The sequence below is a fragment of the Rhyacophila brunnea genome, unplaced genomic scaffold, assembly GCF_057557595.1.
Source record: "Rhyacophila brunnea isolate RB1 unplaced genomic scaffold, BYU_Rbru_1.0 scaffold_21, whole genome shotgun sequence".
Taxonomy (NCBI): domain Eukaryota; kingdom Metazoa; phylum Arthropoda; class Insecta; order Trichoptera; family Rhyacophilidae; genus Rhyacophila; species Rhyacophila brunnea.
This window is the reverse complement of record NW_028232871.1, coordinates 6544160-6562556: the sequence shown is the minus strand read 5'-3', so window position 1 is coordinate 6562556 and position 18397 is coordinate 6544160. Positions and strand designations below refer to the sequence as shown.

At 33.3% G+C, this 18397-nt stretch overlaps 1 protein-coding gene across 9 annotated transcripts in view; it reads right to left on the bottom strand.

The window, feature by feature from the left end:
• The window catches only part of ASPP (Ankyrin-repeat, SH3-domain, and Proline-rich-region containing Protein), a 1089659-nt gene that overhangs the window by 10039 nt on the left and 1061223 nt on the right, over nt 1–18397 (bottom strand). For 7 of the 9 annotated variants that reach the window (XM_085948756.1, XM_085948757.1, XM_085948749.1 and 4 more), the window contains 4 exons: nt 11516–11703; nt 4409–4574; nt 1957–2850; nt 651–932 (listed from right to left, as the gene is read on the bottom strand). In XM_085948756.1, coding sequence (XP_085804882.1) covers nt 651–932; nt 1957–2850; nt 4409–4574; nt 11516–11703 — 1530 coding nt within the window. The remainder of the gene's footprint in view (nt 1–650; nt 933–1956; nt 2851–4408; nt 4575–11515; nt 11704–18397) is intronic. The other 2 variants (XM_085948753.1, XM_085948755.1) reach the window with 1 other exon arrangement.

Genomic DNA, 18397 nt, shown 5'->3' with positions numbered 1-18397 from the left:
ATCCTAAGCGCTTGGCCACATCGGTGGGGTGGGCAGCGGGACGGCAGCGGCATGTATAACTAAAATGTATAACCGTGTATGATATGCCCAAAAGAAAGACACTGTCTACGAATATTTCACACACGGTTATACGTTTGAGTTGCGCACGCCGCTGCCGCGCCGCCCGACCACTGCGTTCTTGCACTAAGAGGATCATATAGGCCTCCACAGAGTTGAGGATGTATTAACAGATTTCGTTTTTACGAGAAATGGAAGTTAGACACTTGTTCAACTTATTAAGTCCATACTCTATTGAAAAACAAATATGTAGTTGCCAGACCCAGGATTCGAACCTGGGACCTACGACATTAGAAGTCGACGCTTAAGCCACTCGGCCATCGTGGGATGTATAAAGAACTGGAATATTTTTGTTCTAAACTAGTGTTCTTTTTAGTCCTTGGTCCCAATTAAACAAAATTTATATGTATTTATTATGCAAAAGTTGTACTCCGACTTACGCGAATTCTTCTTAAGTGATTTTCGTCGGACCCACCAATCGCGTAACTTCGAGATATTACTGTATATAAGTAAAATTATAATATGTCATGATTGTAAAAATATGACCATGGAAACATAGAATGGGGAATTAAAATGAAATGTTAAGTATGTACCTTGGCGGAAGGTTTAGGTGGTAAGGCAGGTTTCGGAACGAATTTGTCAGCCGACACGTCAGGGGTGGAGAGTGGGGTGCTGCTACTCTGGGGGGGAGACAACAGAAGGCTTTGCTGGCCGCCGCTCGCCACGACCGCGTTTGTCTTGGGGAATTGGGACTGGGACTGGGACACCGTTTGGGGCTGGACCGGCTGGATCTTGGTGGAGGACGTCTGGTAAATGGGAGACGGCTTTCCGCTCGAGACTTGGACCGATGTTGGCGCGACGCTTGACACTGGTTTCTGAAATCGGTTATTGTGAGGACTTCAGTGAAATCATCCAACTGATACGGTGCTTCAACTAACTATGGTGGAAGTAATTTGTGTGATGTAAACACTACTAGTTAAATTTAAGATTGTTCAATCGTACGTATCAACCGGTGGCGAAGACTGTCTGTTGAAGGTAGGTAAACTATAGATGCCTAACCGAAAAGAATTATTGCGCAACAAATGATAAGTAATGTTAAAAAACCGATGTAATTTTAAAGCCTTGCAAAGTGATATAAAATTGAGTGATGAATTTTGATGAATAGCATATTTTTTTTAATAATTATTACTAATTAAGTATTGTAGAGACAAAGTCATAGATGGGTGGTATGTAATAAATATTTTAAAACTGTGGAATCGCCGTTTACCTTAGAAGGTACAGTGCCATCCTGTTTTAATAATTGTCTGCTAGATGGTGTTACAGTTTTTCATACAAAATTTAAAGTCAATTACACAATTCCACGATGATATGATACAATTGAAAGAAAAAAGCCATAAGGATGATCTCCAATACAATATTATAATAAATAATAATTTATTCACTTACGTTAAGTATCTTAAATGCTAATCAATCTTGAAGGAAGGTAACCGGTAAATAATCGTCTAGTAATGAGTCTTCGCCACCGATATTAACTAATGAAATTATGTACATAACTAATATTTTTGATGGTCATGCAAAAATATGTGGAAAATTAAGTAACATGGAAATTATCACTGATCTTCAATGCTGGAACCTTTTACAGGTTTGGTTATTACAGATGATCTGTCGATCTATTCTTCATGATAATGGCATTATTTTATCTAATATCACTTGAGAGTGGAACCTGCAACGGCTCTGAATTACTGGATTTGCTGATATTTCCCACAATGAGCCTGGCTTTTTAACTTGGCCAAATTACATTGAACTGCACCATTAAGAGTAATAATATTACTTAAATGTAGGAATTATGAAAGAGTTTTTTAGTGACAAATTAGGAGTATAATGTAAATAAAGTCATACCATTTGTCCTGTGGATGTGACGGTGGTGTGCTGGCTGAAGGCTCGCACCAGATCCGCCCGCCCTCCGGCCCCCTCCTGCACCTTGTACTTCATCTGGTCCGCGCCTCTGCTCTGCCCGACCCTCGCGTTCGTATGCCCCATGTTCTCCTTTTCCTCTTGATTGCACTTGCTCCCCGATTCCGACTTTTGGAGGTGATAGCCGCTGGGCTCGTGTTGATACCCATCGGCCGGCATCAGCGGAGTCGCGAGTCCTTTGCTGATAGTCAAAGGCGTGGAATGAGCTGTCATATGATTCAAATTGTTCACGTTGGAAGAAGAAGACACTTTCACTATGGCGGGCGGTTCGTTGGATGATTTACCACTGTCATCGTAAAATTGTCCTTTTTGTTTCGTGCTACCGTTCGCTGTGAACTTGGTATTGTATGGCAACGTCTGGTATTTGGGGTCAGACTTGCTAGCGGCGAATTCCGGCAGGAATTCCTGTTCATTCTGTCTCTGTTTGTTAATTATCCCCTGTTGATTTTGCACAGGCTGTTGTACGTTTTGGTTGTGATTATGATTTACAGTTTTCTGCAGGTCGATATTATATTTATTGATATGATCTAAGAGGATTTTTTGATCGTTTTGTACTTGCTGATTCGCTAGGCCCTGTTGAGTTTGATATGCGTTGATTTCGTTTTGTTTGATCGGGTACTGTTGCACAAATTGCTGATCCATTTGCAGGAGATTCGCTTGCAATCTCTGAGGGTATGCGCCATTGCTGAACACTTGATTGCTGAACTGTTTCTGCTGTAAATAATGGGCTTCCTGCTGGCTGAGATGTCCGCCGATGGTCTCCGTTTGATTGACCAGCTTCATCGGAATATTGTTTTGCGCCGCGTTATGTTTTAAGGCCTGTAAACATCACATAAACTATTATAACACCGTAAAAACTCTTCGGACATACACTATCCTCCATTACTTTCAATACACACGCAACGGTAAACCCGATAAACTAAATGAGTTTGGTAGGAATTGAAATAATCGCTGTAACAATAACAAAAACATAAACACTTGACAGCTAGGCAAGAAGTCTGTCTGGGAAGTCGTAATAAACAAGACTGAAGTAAGATGCTATCATTTCGCGAATGAGTGAGCTGTAAGTAGGTAGGGTATAATAATAATAGGTATTATGAATTTATTAGCGAGATCGTTATCACAATAATTAAACTTTCTATTTCGATAAAAACAAACACAATGCGAAAGAAAATGTAAACACGCAATAATTGCGATGCATGCCGGTAGACCCGTATCATCGTCTCGTATAAAAGCGGTAAATAAAATTTTAAACATCTTTACATTTTACCGGAATATCAGATTAAAATTATTGAGGCTTTAAATTTTATATATTTAATAAAGCACAGGCATTTTACCTAATATCAATTTGCAGAAGAACAAAAACCATAATACAAAACACAATAAACGAATTGCATAATCCTGTAATTTACAATTTAGCATAGACCAAAAGACAACATAGATTTGGTTTTCGACATGTTTAGTAAATAAGGAATTCCAGGTTGTCCAACCACTAAAATATTCGTAATAATACCTGGCAACTGATTCTAATGGCGCGAACATATTACGATCACGTCACGCGAGCGCACGTGCGTTGAAGCTCGCGCCACGGGAAAAAGTGTGTAATGTCGTTTTCCTAGGTATTTAAAAAGTTATCAGACTGATACTCCTTTCTTGTAGCACATTTTGAATAAAAAAACAAAGTGTCAGTTGGCGAAATCTGATAAAATGTGCCAGACCCATACTAAGGTCACCCCACGGGCAACACGCCACCTACCTAACGCGCATAGAGGTATTAGGTACTAACGCGTGATAAAACTTTTTTTTCTAAAAATTAAAAAAAATTACATACCCTCGCGTATCTTTTATCTTAGTGGTTTGGAAGGAAGCTACAAATGACAGGTTGGAATGTTTTTGTAGGTAGGTAGGTTGTCAGTTTTTATTGTTTAATGTTCTGATTGACGCGATGGTTATGTGTTTTATAGCATCATGCTGCCAACAGACACTATTCATTTTTGGTTTAAAATGTGAAACGAAAATGACATAGTATACTTTAACGGGACGTGATCGTAAAGGATGCGCGCTATAATTGTATTCATTGTTTAAAATTTATGTTCCACACTTCCATAGCCCACTATCGCCAAACCAAAATACGAATTTCGATCGTAGTGCTAGTAATTCTTATAATTCGAAAACAATGTGGTTAACAGTTTGTAGAAAATAATGATGATATTAAAATAAATGGTAGGTACTTAATAGAACTTAATAGATAATTAATTTGAACGAAATGTGTAATCAAAGATAATTACTAACCAGCATTAGAATCATACCTCGCAATTCAGTGCCGCGGCCTGACTATAGGCGGTCTTGTTACACCTCATAAGGAAATATAAATTACCTGGAAGTTGTGGCCATGATTGACACTCGGCGCGTGCGGTATGTGATTATATGGTTCTACAGCTGCTATATTTCCACGGGGAACTTGGGAGGTCTTCGACGCAACATTAGGGCCTGTTCCGCCACTAGGATAATTCGACAGTTGAACAGGGGCTGGGTTATTCATCCTGAAAATGAAAGAAACACATACACTTATCATTTATTTTTAAATCTCGCAATTAATTATGTATCCTTCAGTCTGCAAAAATAGACGTAATATTAATTAATAATTATTTGAATGTTACCACACTCTTGCAAATAATTTTAACAAATATATTTACCTACCTATTATAATAGTATTGACCTAGACATTCGATGATAGAGAAACAGTCTAGGACTAAGTGAAAAATAGGTTTTATTTTTATAACCCCCAAAAACTTATTATCAGAGATCATGGCCCCCACAAGGGGGGGGGGGGTGACAGAACTCTAACCTGGGGGCCCGGGCTTATAGAGGGGAGGGGGCGCCAAACAAAAAAAGTCGACTACGACGCTATTTTACTTCATAATGTTAATGTTTTAAAATATGTGTAGATGCGATGCAATTTTTAATAATAATTGTGTGTCGATGTCACACCGCCTTCAACCTTAGCGATAGGTAGGGGAGCCGACAAAGATCCTAGCCCGAGGGCCCGCTTCATTATGTGGGGGTCATGTCAGAGATAGTACAACAGCGATTTGCGCGATGCTAGGCTTGGTGTTATACCAATGGAAGTGACGCGACCTTGTGTTTACATATACCCGAAACGAAGACTTGACAGGATGAAAATAAACAAATATTATCTTTAAGTATATAAGTAGATGCATATTATTATAATTGTCTAAGCGTGAAAGTCTAGTTCTTAACCCATGAATGAATACAATTATTATTAAGTAAGTACCTAGGTAGTTCTTAGTTATTTTCATGTTGTTAAAGATGTTGTACAAAGTAAATAATTATTACTTACTTTGGTTACTATCGTTACGGTGCAATGCACTTTGATATCTACGAGAGATATTTTTACACGTACAGAAGCAGTAATATGTAGACACCATTGAATAAGCTGTTACAAGTCCATTAAAAAGTCTATGATGCATATCTTATGTACAATTAATTACATTTAATATGTATAAGTACTTTAAATTCATTTCATTTGTGTACGTATTTTTTTTTTAAATAAACAATAAATACGAAGCTGTAATTATTCTTCATCACTGGTAGGTGCAATTTAATTAATTAATTTATTTAAAAAATACACATTGAGTATATAACAAATTATTAATTCAGAACGTTCACAACATGACATTTATAATAAAAATTAAATTTAAGTAAAAATTACAAATAAACAAGGTAAAGAAAAAAAAAACATAGCAAGAAATAGGTAGTTTTATACAAAAGAAATAAAAAAAACAATAATAAAAAAAATACAAATTAAACAATAAAATAGAATTTAAAAAACAGAATATTTAATGGATCGCCAAAAATATCTACATCTCTAGGGAGTGCATTGACCAGCCGTAAACAGTTAGTTAACAAATCAATTTATGAATGATTTTCATTTAACAATATTGAATTTGAATAGTTTTTGTTGCCACGGATGGGATACCTGACTGCAGTTTAATACCTAACCTAACCAGCTCACTCGATAATCAGAGCTAGAAATGAATCGGAGCGCCGTTCCGGATCGTAAATAAACAACATTATCGTTCTGTCTCGTGGAAAAAATATGTTTACCGTTTAGAGCTAGAATGGTCATATTATAACAAAAAATCTAACACATTTATTTTTATAAAACACATAAAATTAGATAACTATGTTAATATTTTTCAGAAAATTAACGAGCGCTCCGGTTCGTAAAATTTTCCATTTCGACTGCTGTCGACAATATAATAATTAGTATAATATTGTTTTTAAATTATATTATATTACATTTTTGCCTGGTGGTCGGAAAGATTTGAATATGTACAAGACATTTTGAATACAATTTACCTATATTAAGTACCAACATAATAATATTTAATGCGTTGATGTACCATAAAGTATAGTCAATAGAGGATACAAAATACGAAATAATATGAAAGATTTTATCAAAGTTAGGTATACATAATGTGAGACTGAGTTACACAACTGGTTACAACTTTATTAGTATTAAAGAAGAGTATGCATACACCATTAGTAGGCAAGCAATCACTAAGTAGCTTTTAAGAGTTTTATTTGGGAGTTTATGAAGTGTGAACATAATAATAATGACTATCTATTATAAATAAAATACCAATATATTATATTTAATGTGGAGTTACAATAGGTAACATTAATAATTAATGAACAACATAATAGTATTGTAATACATAATATGTAAGGTCAACAGATGTTTAGGATAGTATTATGGCAGTCAAAGAGGATTATTAAATAATAATATTAGATAAAAGTAATTATTTTAGATGTAATTACTTTTAATGAGAATTAGATTAGTATCTAATATCTAAATAAAATGTTTGTACTGTATGTTATTCAGGTAAAACAAGGTAAATTAAAATGATTGTTTCGGGATTAAAAATAGACAAATAAAATAATATAGAAATTTATGAAGAGCTATCTCATTTATCTTTGGTCATTATATTTTGTTGAATACCTATGTATATAAAAGGTCATTGAATTTCAAATTAAATTCGAAATCATCAGAGTAAAGAAGTTACATATCATTATATTAATCTTTCGTCTGTCGATATAATTAGATGTAATATTATGTAAGTTGGTCCAAATAAAACATAACCAATTGGTAACTACCTACTTATATTTCTGTTTATAGAATTATTAATAGCCATGTCCTTCCTTTTTCGTACAAGGTGGTTGTTAGTAATTTTGAACAATCACAAACACCCAGGTTTTGAGAAAAACACATAAATGTCTTTATCATGACCGGGAATCGAACCCAGAACTCTCAGGTGGAAGGCCAGCGCCTTACCGACTGCACCGCAAGAGCCGCCTACCTATATTATAAGTTATTGTGAAATATTAAAATTTTAAACCTACTAGCTATCCCTCTAAAGACAATATAAATAAACTGAGATTTTCGTATCGTACAGAAACTGGTTTGAAAACCTGAGTCAAATATAAAATAATATAGAATCATCATAGGAATCAGGTTTAGCATAAAATTTGAATAGACTCACAAATATCTCAGTCTGTACGTCTATCAGAATCTTATGTTATTTGTGTATAAACAGAAGACTATAAAACTACTTACCTAACTAATGTGACTTTTATATCATATAAAATGTGTATCATTTCATTAAAATCTATTGAAAATGTGAATTTTCCAGGCCAATTTATTCCTCACAGGGTAAAAGCTGATGCAGTAATGGCAACATTCATTTTCCCGTCGGATGTCTTGTCTTCGATATCCACTGAGCGCGCTGATTTACACGGCTGTCAAAATTAATGGCGCGAAATAAATTAAAGATATTCAATCTTGTTTTCCGACGGGGTATTAAATGGGGGATTTTAAGTATCAGCTTTCAGTCAAAGAGATGAGGATAAGCTATGTCGTAGGATTATAAATGAAAGGTGTACATATATATAACTACGTTAGTGTCGTCCTATGTATGATAATAATATGAACAATTAGGTAGGTACTGTTCCTATTGTAATAAATTGTTGGGCATATGCGCAGGCCCGGATTTACGTTTAAAAAAAAAAGAAAAATTAACCTGGCGGGAACATGGCGGCAAAGTGATGTCACACGACTACCCGAAATTAGTGAAAAATTACATTTGCCCATATGCCGATTTACTACTTGCGGCAAGCAGATGACAAAACGGAAACTATTTTATTTTCAATTCTCCTGTTAATTTGTTAATAATTATTGTACACTTTGATTGAAAACTATCGATATATGGTTTTCCAATTTGTCTTCTAAATACGATTTATTGGTTTTGACTTAATCGGTCTTGATGATTGAATCCAAATAATGCTGTATTGTAAGTAAAATTCTGGGAAAAAAGATTTACAGGTGGCTCTCGTGGTGCAGTGCGTAAGGCGCTGGCCTTCCACCCGAGAGTTCTGGGTTCGATACTCGGTGAGGACACAATATTTATGTGATTTTCTCAAAGCCTGGATGTTTGTGATTGTTCAAATTTACTAACAACCGCCTTGTACGAAAAAGCAAGGACATAGTTGTTAATAATTGTAAAAAAAATAAATAAAGATTTACGCCGGTTGGATTGATATAAATATCAATCAATACAGAATAAAAATATACCGACACATATTTGATAATTTATGGTAATTCAAGATCTCATTTCTTTCATACAACAAGATTTTAGATATGTAATGACGGTAATTAAACACATTTATAAAAAATAGGTACTCCCAGACACAATTTAAATACCGCGATAAGAAAACTGACTGTGTATCTAAATCATTATCAAATATCTAGTATACCTATCTATATAGGTAATGCCTAAATGGCGCATTAAAGATCCCCATCTCTACATTTCCTTCTCCTCCATTTGATAAAGGAAACTCATAGTCGTTTTATCTGACTCCCTTAAGGGGGGACATGCTCGTCGAAGGTCAAAATTGAGTTTTTATTGTATTTTCAAACCATGGTCCTGGACACTCCTTAAACGTTGTAGATAATCTATTTATATAATTTTGAAGACTTATTATCCTTTATAGTTATTTTAAACATTTGATGACTGCATGAAGTATTTTTGTTACATAAAATAATACTCTTTTAAACCTCTCGCTCTAATGTTTTAGAATATAGTCATATTTCGGTAAGTACATAACTGTGCAGTGGTGTTAAGATTTTTTACATTTATTAATTTTTAAACGCATTTATAAAACCATTAGCATAATTTATTACGAGATAATTTTTGTAAAATATTCACGATAAAAAATTATATTGATAATCTCTGTGATCCCAAATTTGACAAGAATTAGGCATTTTATTATTCAAAAAATCGGCAAGATTAACACATTTGAAGATGATTATAAAGATATTTATTATAAGCTATGTCTTTGACCATTCAAGTGTGATAAACATCTTATGAATAATGATTGCTCTATAATAATTATTGACCTAAGAATAAGGTAGTGTTTTTTTGAAATACGCCATTTCTTTTGTCATTCCCCAGTGGTTAAGCTACAACATACGGCCGTAGCCATAAATTGACAAACTATAATTGAAGTAGGGAGTAAAATGATATTAACGCGCGTGTTTGAACATGTACCGTTTAAAAAAATAAATAAAAAAAAAATCAGTTAGGTACATGTTCAAACACGCGCGTTAACATAATTTTACTCCCTACTTTAATTAGAGTTTGTCAATTTATGGCTACGGCCGTATGTTGTAGCTTAACTACTAGGGAATGACAAAAGAAATGGCGTATTTCAAAAAAACACTACCTTATTCTTAGGTCAATAATTATTATAAAGCAATCATTATTCATAAGATGTTTATCACACTTGAATGGTCAACGATATAGCTTATAGTAAGTATCTTTAGAATCATCTTCAAATGTTTAATATTGCCAATTTTTTGAATAATAAAATGTCTAATTCTTGTCAAATTTGGGATCACAGAGATTATCAATATAATTTTTTATCGTGAATATTTTACAAAAATTATCTCGTAATAAATTATGCTAATGGTTTTATAAATGCGTTTAAAAATTAATAAATGTAAAAAATCTTAACACCACTGCACAGTTATGTACCGAAATATGACTATATTCTAAAACATTAGAGCGAGAGGTTTAAAAGAATACTATTTTATGTAACAAAAATACTTCATACAGTCATCAAATTCTTAAAATAACTATAAAGGATAATAAGGCTTTAAAATTATATAAATAGATTATCTACAACGTTTAAGGAGTGTCCAGGATCATGGTTTGAAAATACAATAAAAACTCAATTTTGACCTTCGACGAGCATGTCCCCCCTTAACGACCGTTTTAAAACAGACGCCTCTTTGATTTAGTTACTCGATAAAGAGCACAGAGACTGTAGAATCATAAATAGATAATCGACTAATCTCCCTTTAAATTTAGATGTTTCGTGACAGAGTTTCTTGAGTTTACGAGAAAATTACTTTTCAACCGGTACATGAATAATGAAATGTCCATATTCGAGTATAAAATTTGAACACGTCTTGGTAAAGATCAAAAATCAAAATATTGTACTCATACTATTACACTATATTTATTATTATATGGTGAAATTTAATAATAGAGGAAAATTAAAAACATTTAACCGCGAAATATATTATGGTGCATTTCGCGGACTATCACGTGACGTCACAGTAAGCTGCCGCTACGGGAAAAAAGTGTATAAAGTCGTTTTTATTGGTGTTTAAAATGTTACCAGACTGATAGTCCCATTCCGTAGCACATTTTGAATCTACGAACATTGCAGCTGGCAGAATCTGCCGAAATCACTAAAACAACAATGAGGTAACCTCACGTTGAACCGCACTGCATCGACACCTGAATGACGTTTTGAACGTCTTTATCATTTTCTAGGTGTCTATACTTTTTCGAATCATGTCAAAATTACGTTTTTTGTTTTTAGTGGTTGGCACTATGTATTTTCTATAATAATATTGTCTACTATTATATATGGTCTGCAGGTTGGGTTCTGTTTAAAATATTATGTATGGATATAATATTGCAAGTAATTTTAACATACACACACGTATAAACTGTTAAAATTAATTGAAATTAGCATAAATAATTAATAATAATTCAAAATACTAATACATTAGAGTTGGCACTCTCCATAATTGAATTTAGAGAGGTGGTGATCGTTCAAAATATTCTGAAAAATGACGAAAGCATATACTAAATTTGTTACCGTGACACCGTGACAGTGACGTGATATGCATCTCAATTTGAACACAACTTTACCTACCTACTCACGTAATCACTGACATTACACCCATAAATAAAATTTCAATTTATATCGGTATTCCAAATTCAAATAAACCACGCTAGATAATTTATTATAACGTGGCAATGAAACATTTATGACATAAATTTAAATAAAAATGTTTGATAAATAATAAAATTAATAAAAGCCCTACCTCGGCGCATGGTGTTTTCCTGTAATTTGTGTCGCTAGTTGTCTATTGGCAACCCGTTTCCGTTGCAATCTGCCCTGAAGTTCTGATATCCTCTGGTCTATGCTTGCCATTTCCGCTTGCCGCGCTGTCAGTGCTTCTCTCTGTTGGCTCAATCTCGCATTCTGCTGCTCGTTCAACTTGTTCCGGTACTGTAAAACAATAATATTCCATTTTTAAAAACAAAATATTTTAATATTTTATGGCTGTTCGCTTCAAGAATAATTTACATTATTACTGCCGTTTAGCCATGTATTGTAAATTTAATAAATATTATGTATTAAATTTGAACATTTTGATGTACATAATCAAATGTAAATTAATTTTACTCCTACGCTGAGCATATGTGAATTGGAGGTTATACTTTTTTCTACGATGAATAATAATTGTATTTAGGCGATTTGTCAACCCTATTGGTTATTTCTACTTGATTAATTAATACAAGTTATAATTATTACGGATTAAATACGCGACTTAAGCGTTGGCCTATAACGTCGTGGGTCCCAGGCTCGAATCCTGGGTCTGGCAAGTACACACATTGTTTTTCAATGTGTGCATGAGTCAGAGTATGCACCTAATAGGTTGACCAAGTGGTTAACATCCGTTTCTCGTAAAAACAAAATCTGTTAATACAAACCTCCACTCTGTGGAGGCACATATGATATTATTAGAATCGGACATGGTCAAAAGAAGAAAGGAAAATACACGTTGAAAAACAGTATTTTGTCAGTCAATCCTGCGATTCACATGTTTAGATACGCGTATTCTATTCTATCTATGCCACCGTGGGTACAATTCAACACTGTTATTGTACTAAAGTACCTACTTACAATTAAATAAAAACGTAATAGGTATATTCTAAAAGATAAGAGAACACAAATTGAGATGTAAGCTTTGTTTAATTTCATATATTATTTCTTGACGAAACATGTTGCTTTGAGAGTAAAATATTACATCGCACGATGAAAATAAAATTAGATTCGCCGTTTTACATGTGAAATAAAAACAAGACGTGAAAATGGTAGCCATAGTATGAATTGTCACTATAACTCTTTGGGTGTTTCTAGCGTAGAATCGAGATTATGTTTTAAATTATGTCGCGTATTTGAAACGTACCTATACGTACCGTAGGTATAAACGAAAATTCTAAATTTGAAAAATCGGACCAATCACTTATTTTAATCGGGTAGTCAAAGAAAATATAGATTCTCTCATAATAGTTTGACAGATGCTTAGGTGGGTGAGAAATCAGTGTGTTATCCAACAGATTTAAGAGTAAGAATAATGATAGGGTGCTGTAACCTACTAACCTTAGGCAACATACACAATCAATCAAACAAATAGAAACATTACGGATTAGGGAAAACCAACAGCTGAGCATCGCCGGTTGACAAATGAACGAGTTCAGCGAAGGCGTGTTCCGAAAAGTCAAGAAACTCTACAATGTTAGTGAAATACAGGCTGATGCAGCAAGTTCATAGACAAATAGTTGAGTCTAAAATACCAGATCCAATACAGTAAGACAGAATATACACGTAAACGTGTGTGTGAGAGAGAGACAACATATGGTAATGTTGACAGGTGGTACTGCCACCCGGTAGTGTTTATTACTTTTTAACAAAAAAACAAGTTTGAAACAAGTTACTTGCTGCCGAAAGTGGTTAAGTCTATAATTTAGCTATTTAGAGTTAACAATGGAATATGTATCTATATATTATAAATATGTATGCTAGATCGTCCGATATAATATAGGACATGCAGCGCTCGGAATGGAGCGGAACGCCCCGGAGCGCCGTTCCGGTTCGTGAATTCGTTGAAAATTCCGTTCCGTCTCGTGGAATCCTCGAATCTACCGTTCCTTCTCGTGGAATCCTGATGTCTCGTAAAATTCTCGAGTCTCATCAGAATATTTAATATGGCGTTCCGGTTCAGATTGTGTTGAAATTGACGAATATGAATTGGTATTAAAAAAAATCTTTTTATTAAACAATGATTTTACTTGTTGACTACCCCTGATTTTTAATAATTCGTACATGTCGATACAAATGGGTGCCACAGTAAGGCAAATTTCTTAGAAATGCATCTAGGTATATTTTTTCCTAACAATGCATTTCTAGACAACTCATGCCTGATAATAAAAAATACAGTTTTTATTGAAGAAAGCACCCTTACATGACTGTATTGCTCTCTTCCGTTTTCTTTAAGACAATATGAGACAATAGTATATTATTCTATTCTTCAGTGCTATTCAACAAGTTTTTTTTGCTTGCAGACAAAATCACAAAATACATCATTTATTTAGGGTAGGTACCTACTACTAATATCGATAATAACGTTAAATTATTACGCACCTTTTTTTGATTTTCAATTAAAACACATGAAATATCTACATAGGTATTGTGAAAAATAATTCATTTGTTAATTAATGTTTTATGAATAAATAAACTACCTCTGTGTAGGTATCTACCAAGGCTTGGATTTTAGACACTTTGGTATGAACCACAAGGCTTAGCTGACTTGGGTAAGAGTGTAAATCGCGGGTTCCCAAACAGTTATGATTTTGAGTACATTAAATTTGTAATCAATACGGGAGTGGAAGTCACAATATTTTATGGAATGAAACGGGAGAGAAATGGATGGGAGAAATGGATGGGAGAAACAAAACCATAACTGTCCGATTGACGATTGCGTAAAATATAGGATATATCGTCACCGTTCAGGCAAAAGTCACCAACCCTGAAAATGGCAGTTTTGAGTTGAGTATGTCACCCGAAGCGTAAAATTATGTTCTTTAAGATGCAAAACTCACCTCGGTACATAAGTTAGTAAAATTTTGCTTAAATCCGAATTATTTGTTTTTCACTAAATGACTTTCGATAAAATCTTAACAAGCAAAAGTCATTATAGGTGAATAGACATTATTGACTCTATAAAAAAAAATCCTTCGTTATAAATATACAAGCAAAAGTCACTATGCTATGGATGGTGAGTTTTACTGATGCTTCTTTTGGCTAACATTGTTCAGATTATTAACAAGCAAAAGTCACCAAACCATAATTTGAGCTACCTTGCCTCCTTTAAAACCTTCCAGATGTTTTAATTAGCATCAAAAAGTAAAAGTACCTTAAAGAAATTATTAAGAAGACATGAGAAAATAATTTAATGTAAATAAAACCTTAAAAACATTAAAATCTGATTTTTCCTGCATTTTCAAACTTTCAAATTGCGATATCTCAAAACTATGTTTTTAGGGTTGGTGACTTTTGCCTGAACGGTGACGATATGATAGCCAACTTTAGGTACTAGGTAGGCTTGACGCATTCATAGTTTTCACAATACATCATAAGACAATCGAGGCCGTTCATTAGTCGGCAGAAATACTTCGCAGTGAAAAAATACTCGTAGGTAGGTACCTACCTAAACTTTTTACCTATCCTTCATGTTATACAGAAAATAAAGCTAATGGAATAAATATATTGTTGAGGATATTAAAATAACCATAGTAATACGGTCCTTTGAAATAAATCAATATACTTAGTTCATATTTTTTGTTTCACAAAACTTCTACGTAGCAAAGCTGTTTACTATTCAATAATAATACAATGAATCCTACCTATTGTGCATTGAAAAAAATATTGTCGGTGAAGATTTATTGCTTCCAAATCCACAGAAATGTTACGTAAGGAAGAGATTTTTTTGTCTCAAAAAAGGTTTATAAACAATAACTAATAGCACATGTAATTTTTGATTTGAGGGCTTTGAAAGAATAAATTTTCTTACAAAATATTAGTTTAAACAGCAATCCTCGACTATCAAGAGGTCGTGGTCGTGATCGTTTACATCGTCGTAGTATTTATTTATAAAACCATAATAATTATAAAAAAGTACATACCCACCTAAATCAAGTAGGTACTATAATAATTATTGTGCCTTGATTGTGAGGTTGGTGTTTTGAATTATTGTTTGTCTTGTGATTGGAGAAATTTGTCGCATACTATGCAAACCACAAACATAGTGGTACTATGATAGTACTAAGGATTTTTATATAGGTACCTACTGTACAATAATAGCAGAGTACAAATGAGTAAAAATAACAAAACTGTGTAGGTATTGCCAAGTGGTAACGACGAAATCTTAGAACAATGTATTTTGAGTTGTTTCCCTATAGAAGTTGGGTATCGAATAGGACCTTACATTCCGGTGATTTGGGTAAGTGTCTAAACTCTATCTTATACCTAGTAACATAAAAAGCGAATAAATATTATGTATTAGTTATTAATTTCATATACCTATTATCGCAAAGGTATTTTTTGTTATATATTCATAGAACAGATTCCTCATTACAGAGGTATTTGAGTAATCATAGGGAGATTTAAAATTCTGTAGAAAAATTGACGCGGCATTTTGTTTAGGAACATCACTGTGTGACGTGTTTCTTTTCACCCTCATATGCACCCATATATTATAATTATAATACATAACATATAGATTGCATTGAGCAAATAATACATTGCGAAAACTCATGCGATAGATGTTGACGAAATAAAAGAGCTAGCATACATTTAAATAAAATCATAGAGGAATCCAATGGGAATTTACTTACATAATAATTAATTGTTTCAACAACATCAGAAACCTATTAGAATAAATTATCCCACATGCCCACATGGTGTAAATATTTGAATATTTTTTTCTAATATCTATAAGTCTGGGGTTGTTTAAAATTATGCATATTTAATAATGAATGCTACATTCGTAAAACTTGTGTATTCATTAAGTACTTAATTTTATTAAATTAATTTATTATGAACCATGCTCCTACTTTTTCGTACATGATGGATTTTGATGTGATTAAAAAATTGTTTAATCAAAATATTTCCAATTTAGGTACTAGCTTTAAATAAAGTAGCATGTAACTTGGTTTAACCAATGTACTTATCTTCTGTTTGAGACTTTCACGGTTGTTTGTCATCGTAATTGATTTTTGGGTTTTCACCGTGTGTAATTCTTCATTCTTTGCTCGACGTTTCGGGCTTGTTGCAGAGGCCATTATCAAGAGATATTATATGATATCGAGAAAAGAAGGAAGAAGTACACGTGGTGAAAACCCAAAAATCAATAACGATAAGGTATCTTCACTCATGTTTCCATTTACACTTAGTTACATGTTTTTATTCAAACTACTGACGAAACAAATGGACAATTGTATTTGTTTGTCCATTATTTCATATATTTTTATGTTTCCTACTCCAATTAGATTCATATACTTACATTTAGGTTTATTTGTATAATTATTATTATTATGAATGATGTATTTTTTAGTAAACGATTTCGTGTTACAAACAACTGATTCGGGCGAAGGTGATGAGGAAAATGTTTTATAAAGTACATTATGTAAAACTAAGATATTTTTTTATATTACAGATATTATATCTAATATTGCACATTTTTGAAAACTTAGTGAGCGTTCCTGTTCGTAAAATTTTCCATTTCGAGCACTGAGGACATGCACATAAAGCACAAAGAAATTAGCAGTATGCTTGATTTTAGAGGTAATGTCAAACTTCAATTAATTGCAATTACTCCATAACACGATTTCAAGACATACCAACTTTTGGCAGCAACCCACGATAAAATCATAAGCGAATATAATAATTATATTCAAATTGTATTTAATTTACATACAACTCTAACTTCAAAGAAGCAGTTACTCTTCCATTTACACTAATTTCTGTTTAAACGACAAATAAACAACAAGCAACACAGCTAGTATGAAAATGATGAAAACACAGACTTTCTTTTAATGCAGCCATATTAATTAAAACAGATGTTTTTTGAATAGCCGCATTTCCCGCGTACTTTTACAGTTACATTTTCGAACACCTCTTTTTAGTTTTTACATTATGCGCGTGGTAGGCATGAGTACAAGCGGTTTTATTCAAACCAGAGTTTTATACGTATAGATAAATAAAGTATTCCGAGTAATGTTTGCGCGAAATGAAGTGTTTTACGGATCCATTAATGGCGTGCACAGCTGAAACATTTTGGTTTTAACATGACATTAGATAAGTGTATACAATTATTATTAGGATGGGGACCTATTAACGATATTTATTATTTAAAGATATCCATTAGGTAAATTACTACGCATGCTATTTTAAGAGTAATTTTAGAGATATTTGGACCGTGTTTAATATGGGAAGTAAATCAGCATTTTGGGTCATAAGCGGACCATAAAATGAGCTTATAAAAAAGAGAGCTTTTTGTCTGGATCAATCGGTTACATGTCAATTGTGCGTATTAAATTTAGCTGTATCACAGTTCACCGGGAGCTGTCATGCCGGAAAAAGATAGCTATATAGCATTGTGATTAACAAAAAATCACGTGCTGTTTGTGGATCATTGCAGACAGTAATCATTCAATTTTATTAGAATCAATTATACAATTTATTTAACGTCTTGATACTTACGAGTAGGTACCTACCTACTTGTGAACCTATTTTTGAATTATTCAGAATTTTATATAAATATGTACGATATGATTATATTTGTAATTTATTAGGTCTTTTCCTTGTACTACGGTGGTCTTTATTATTATGTATGTTCAAGTGTTTGTTTAAACATGAATTTGATCTAAATACTATACGGCCATCTATTTATAATACGTACGATTTTCCAGACGCGGTATCAATCACACAATATGGAACAATGTGAAATTTCTAACCGCTCAATTTGGGGTTGAATCTGTATGAATGCTTTGTCACCAAAGATAATTATAAAATATTAAACTATCTCACATTTTTTTAATTGGCTTTACAATTCGATGTGGATATTGGCCGCCGTATG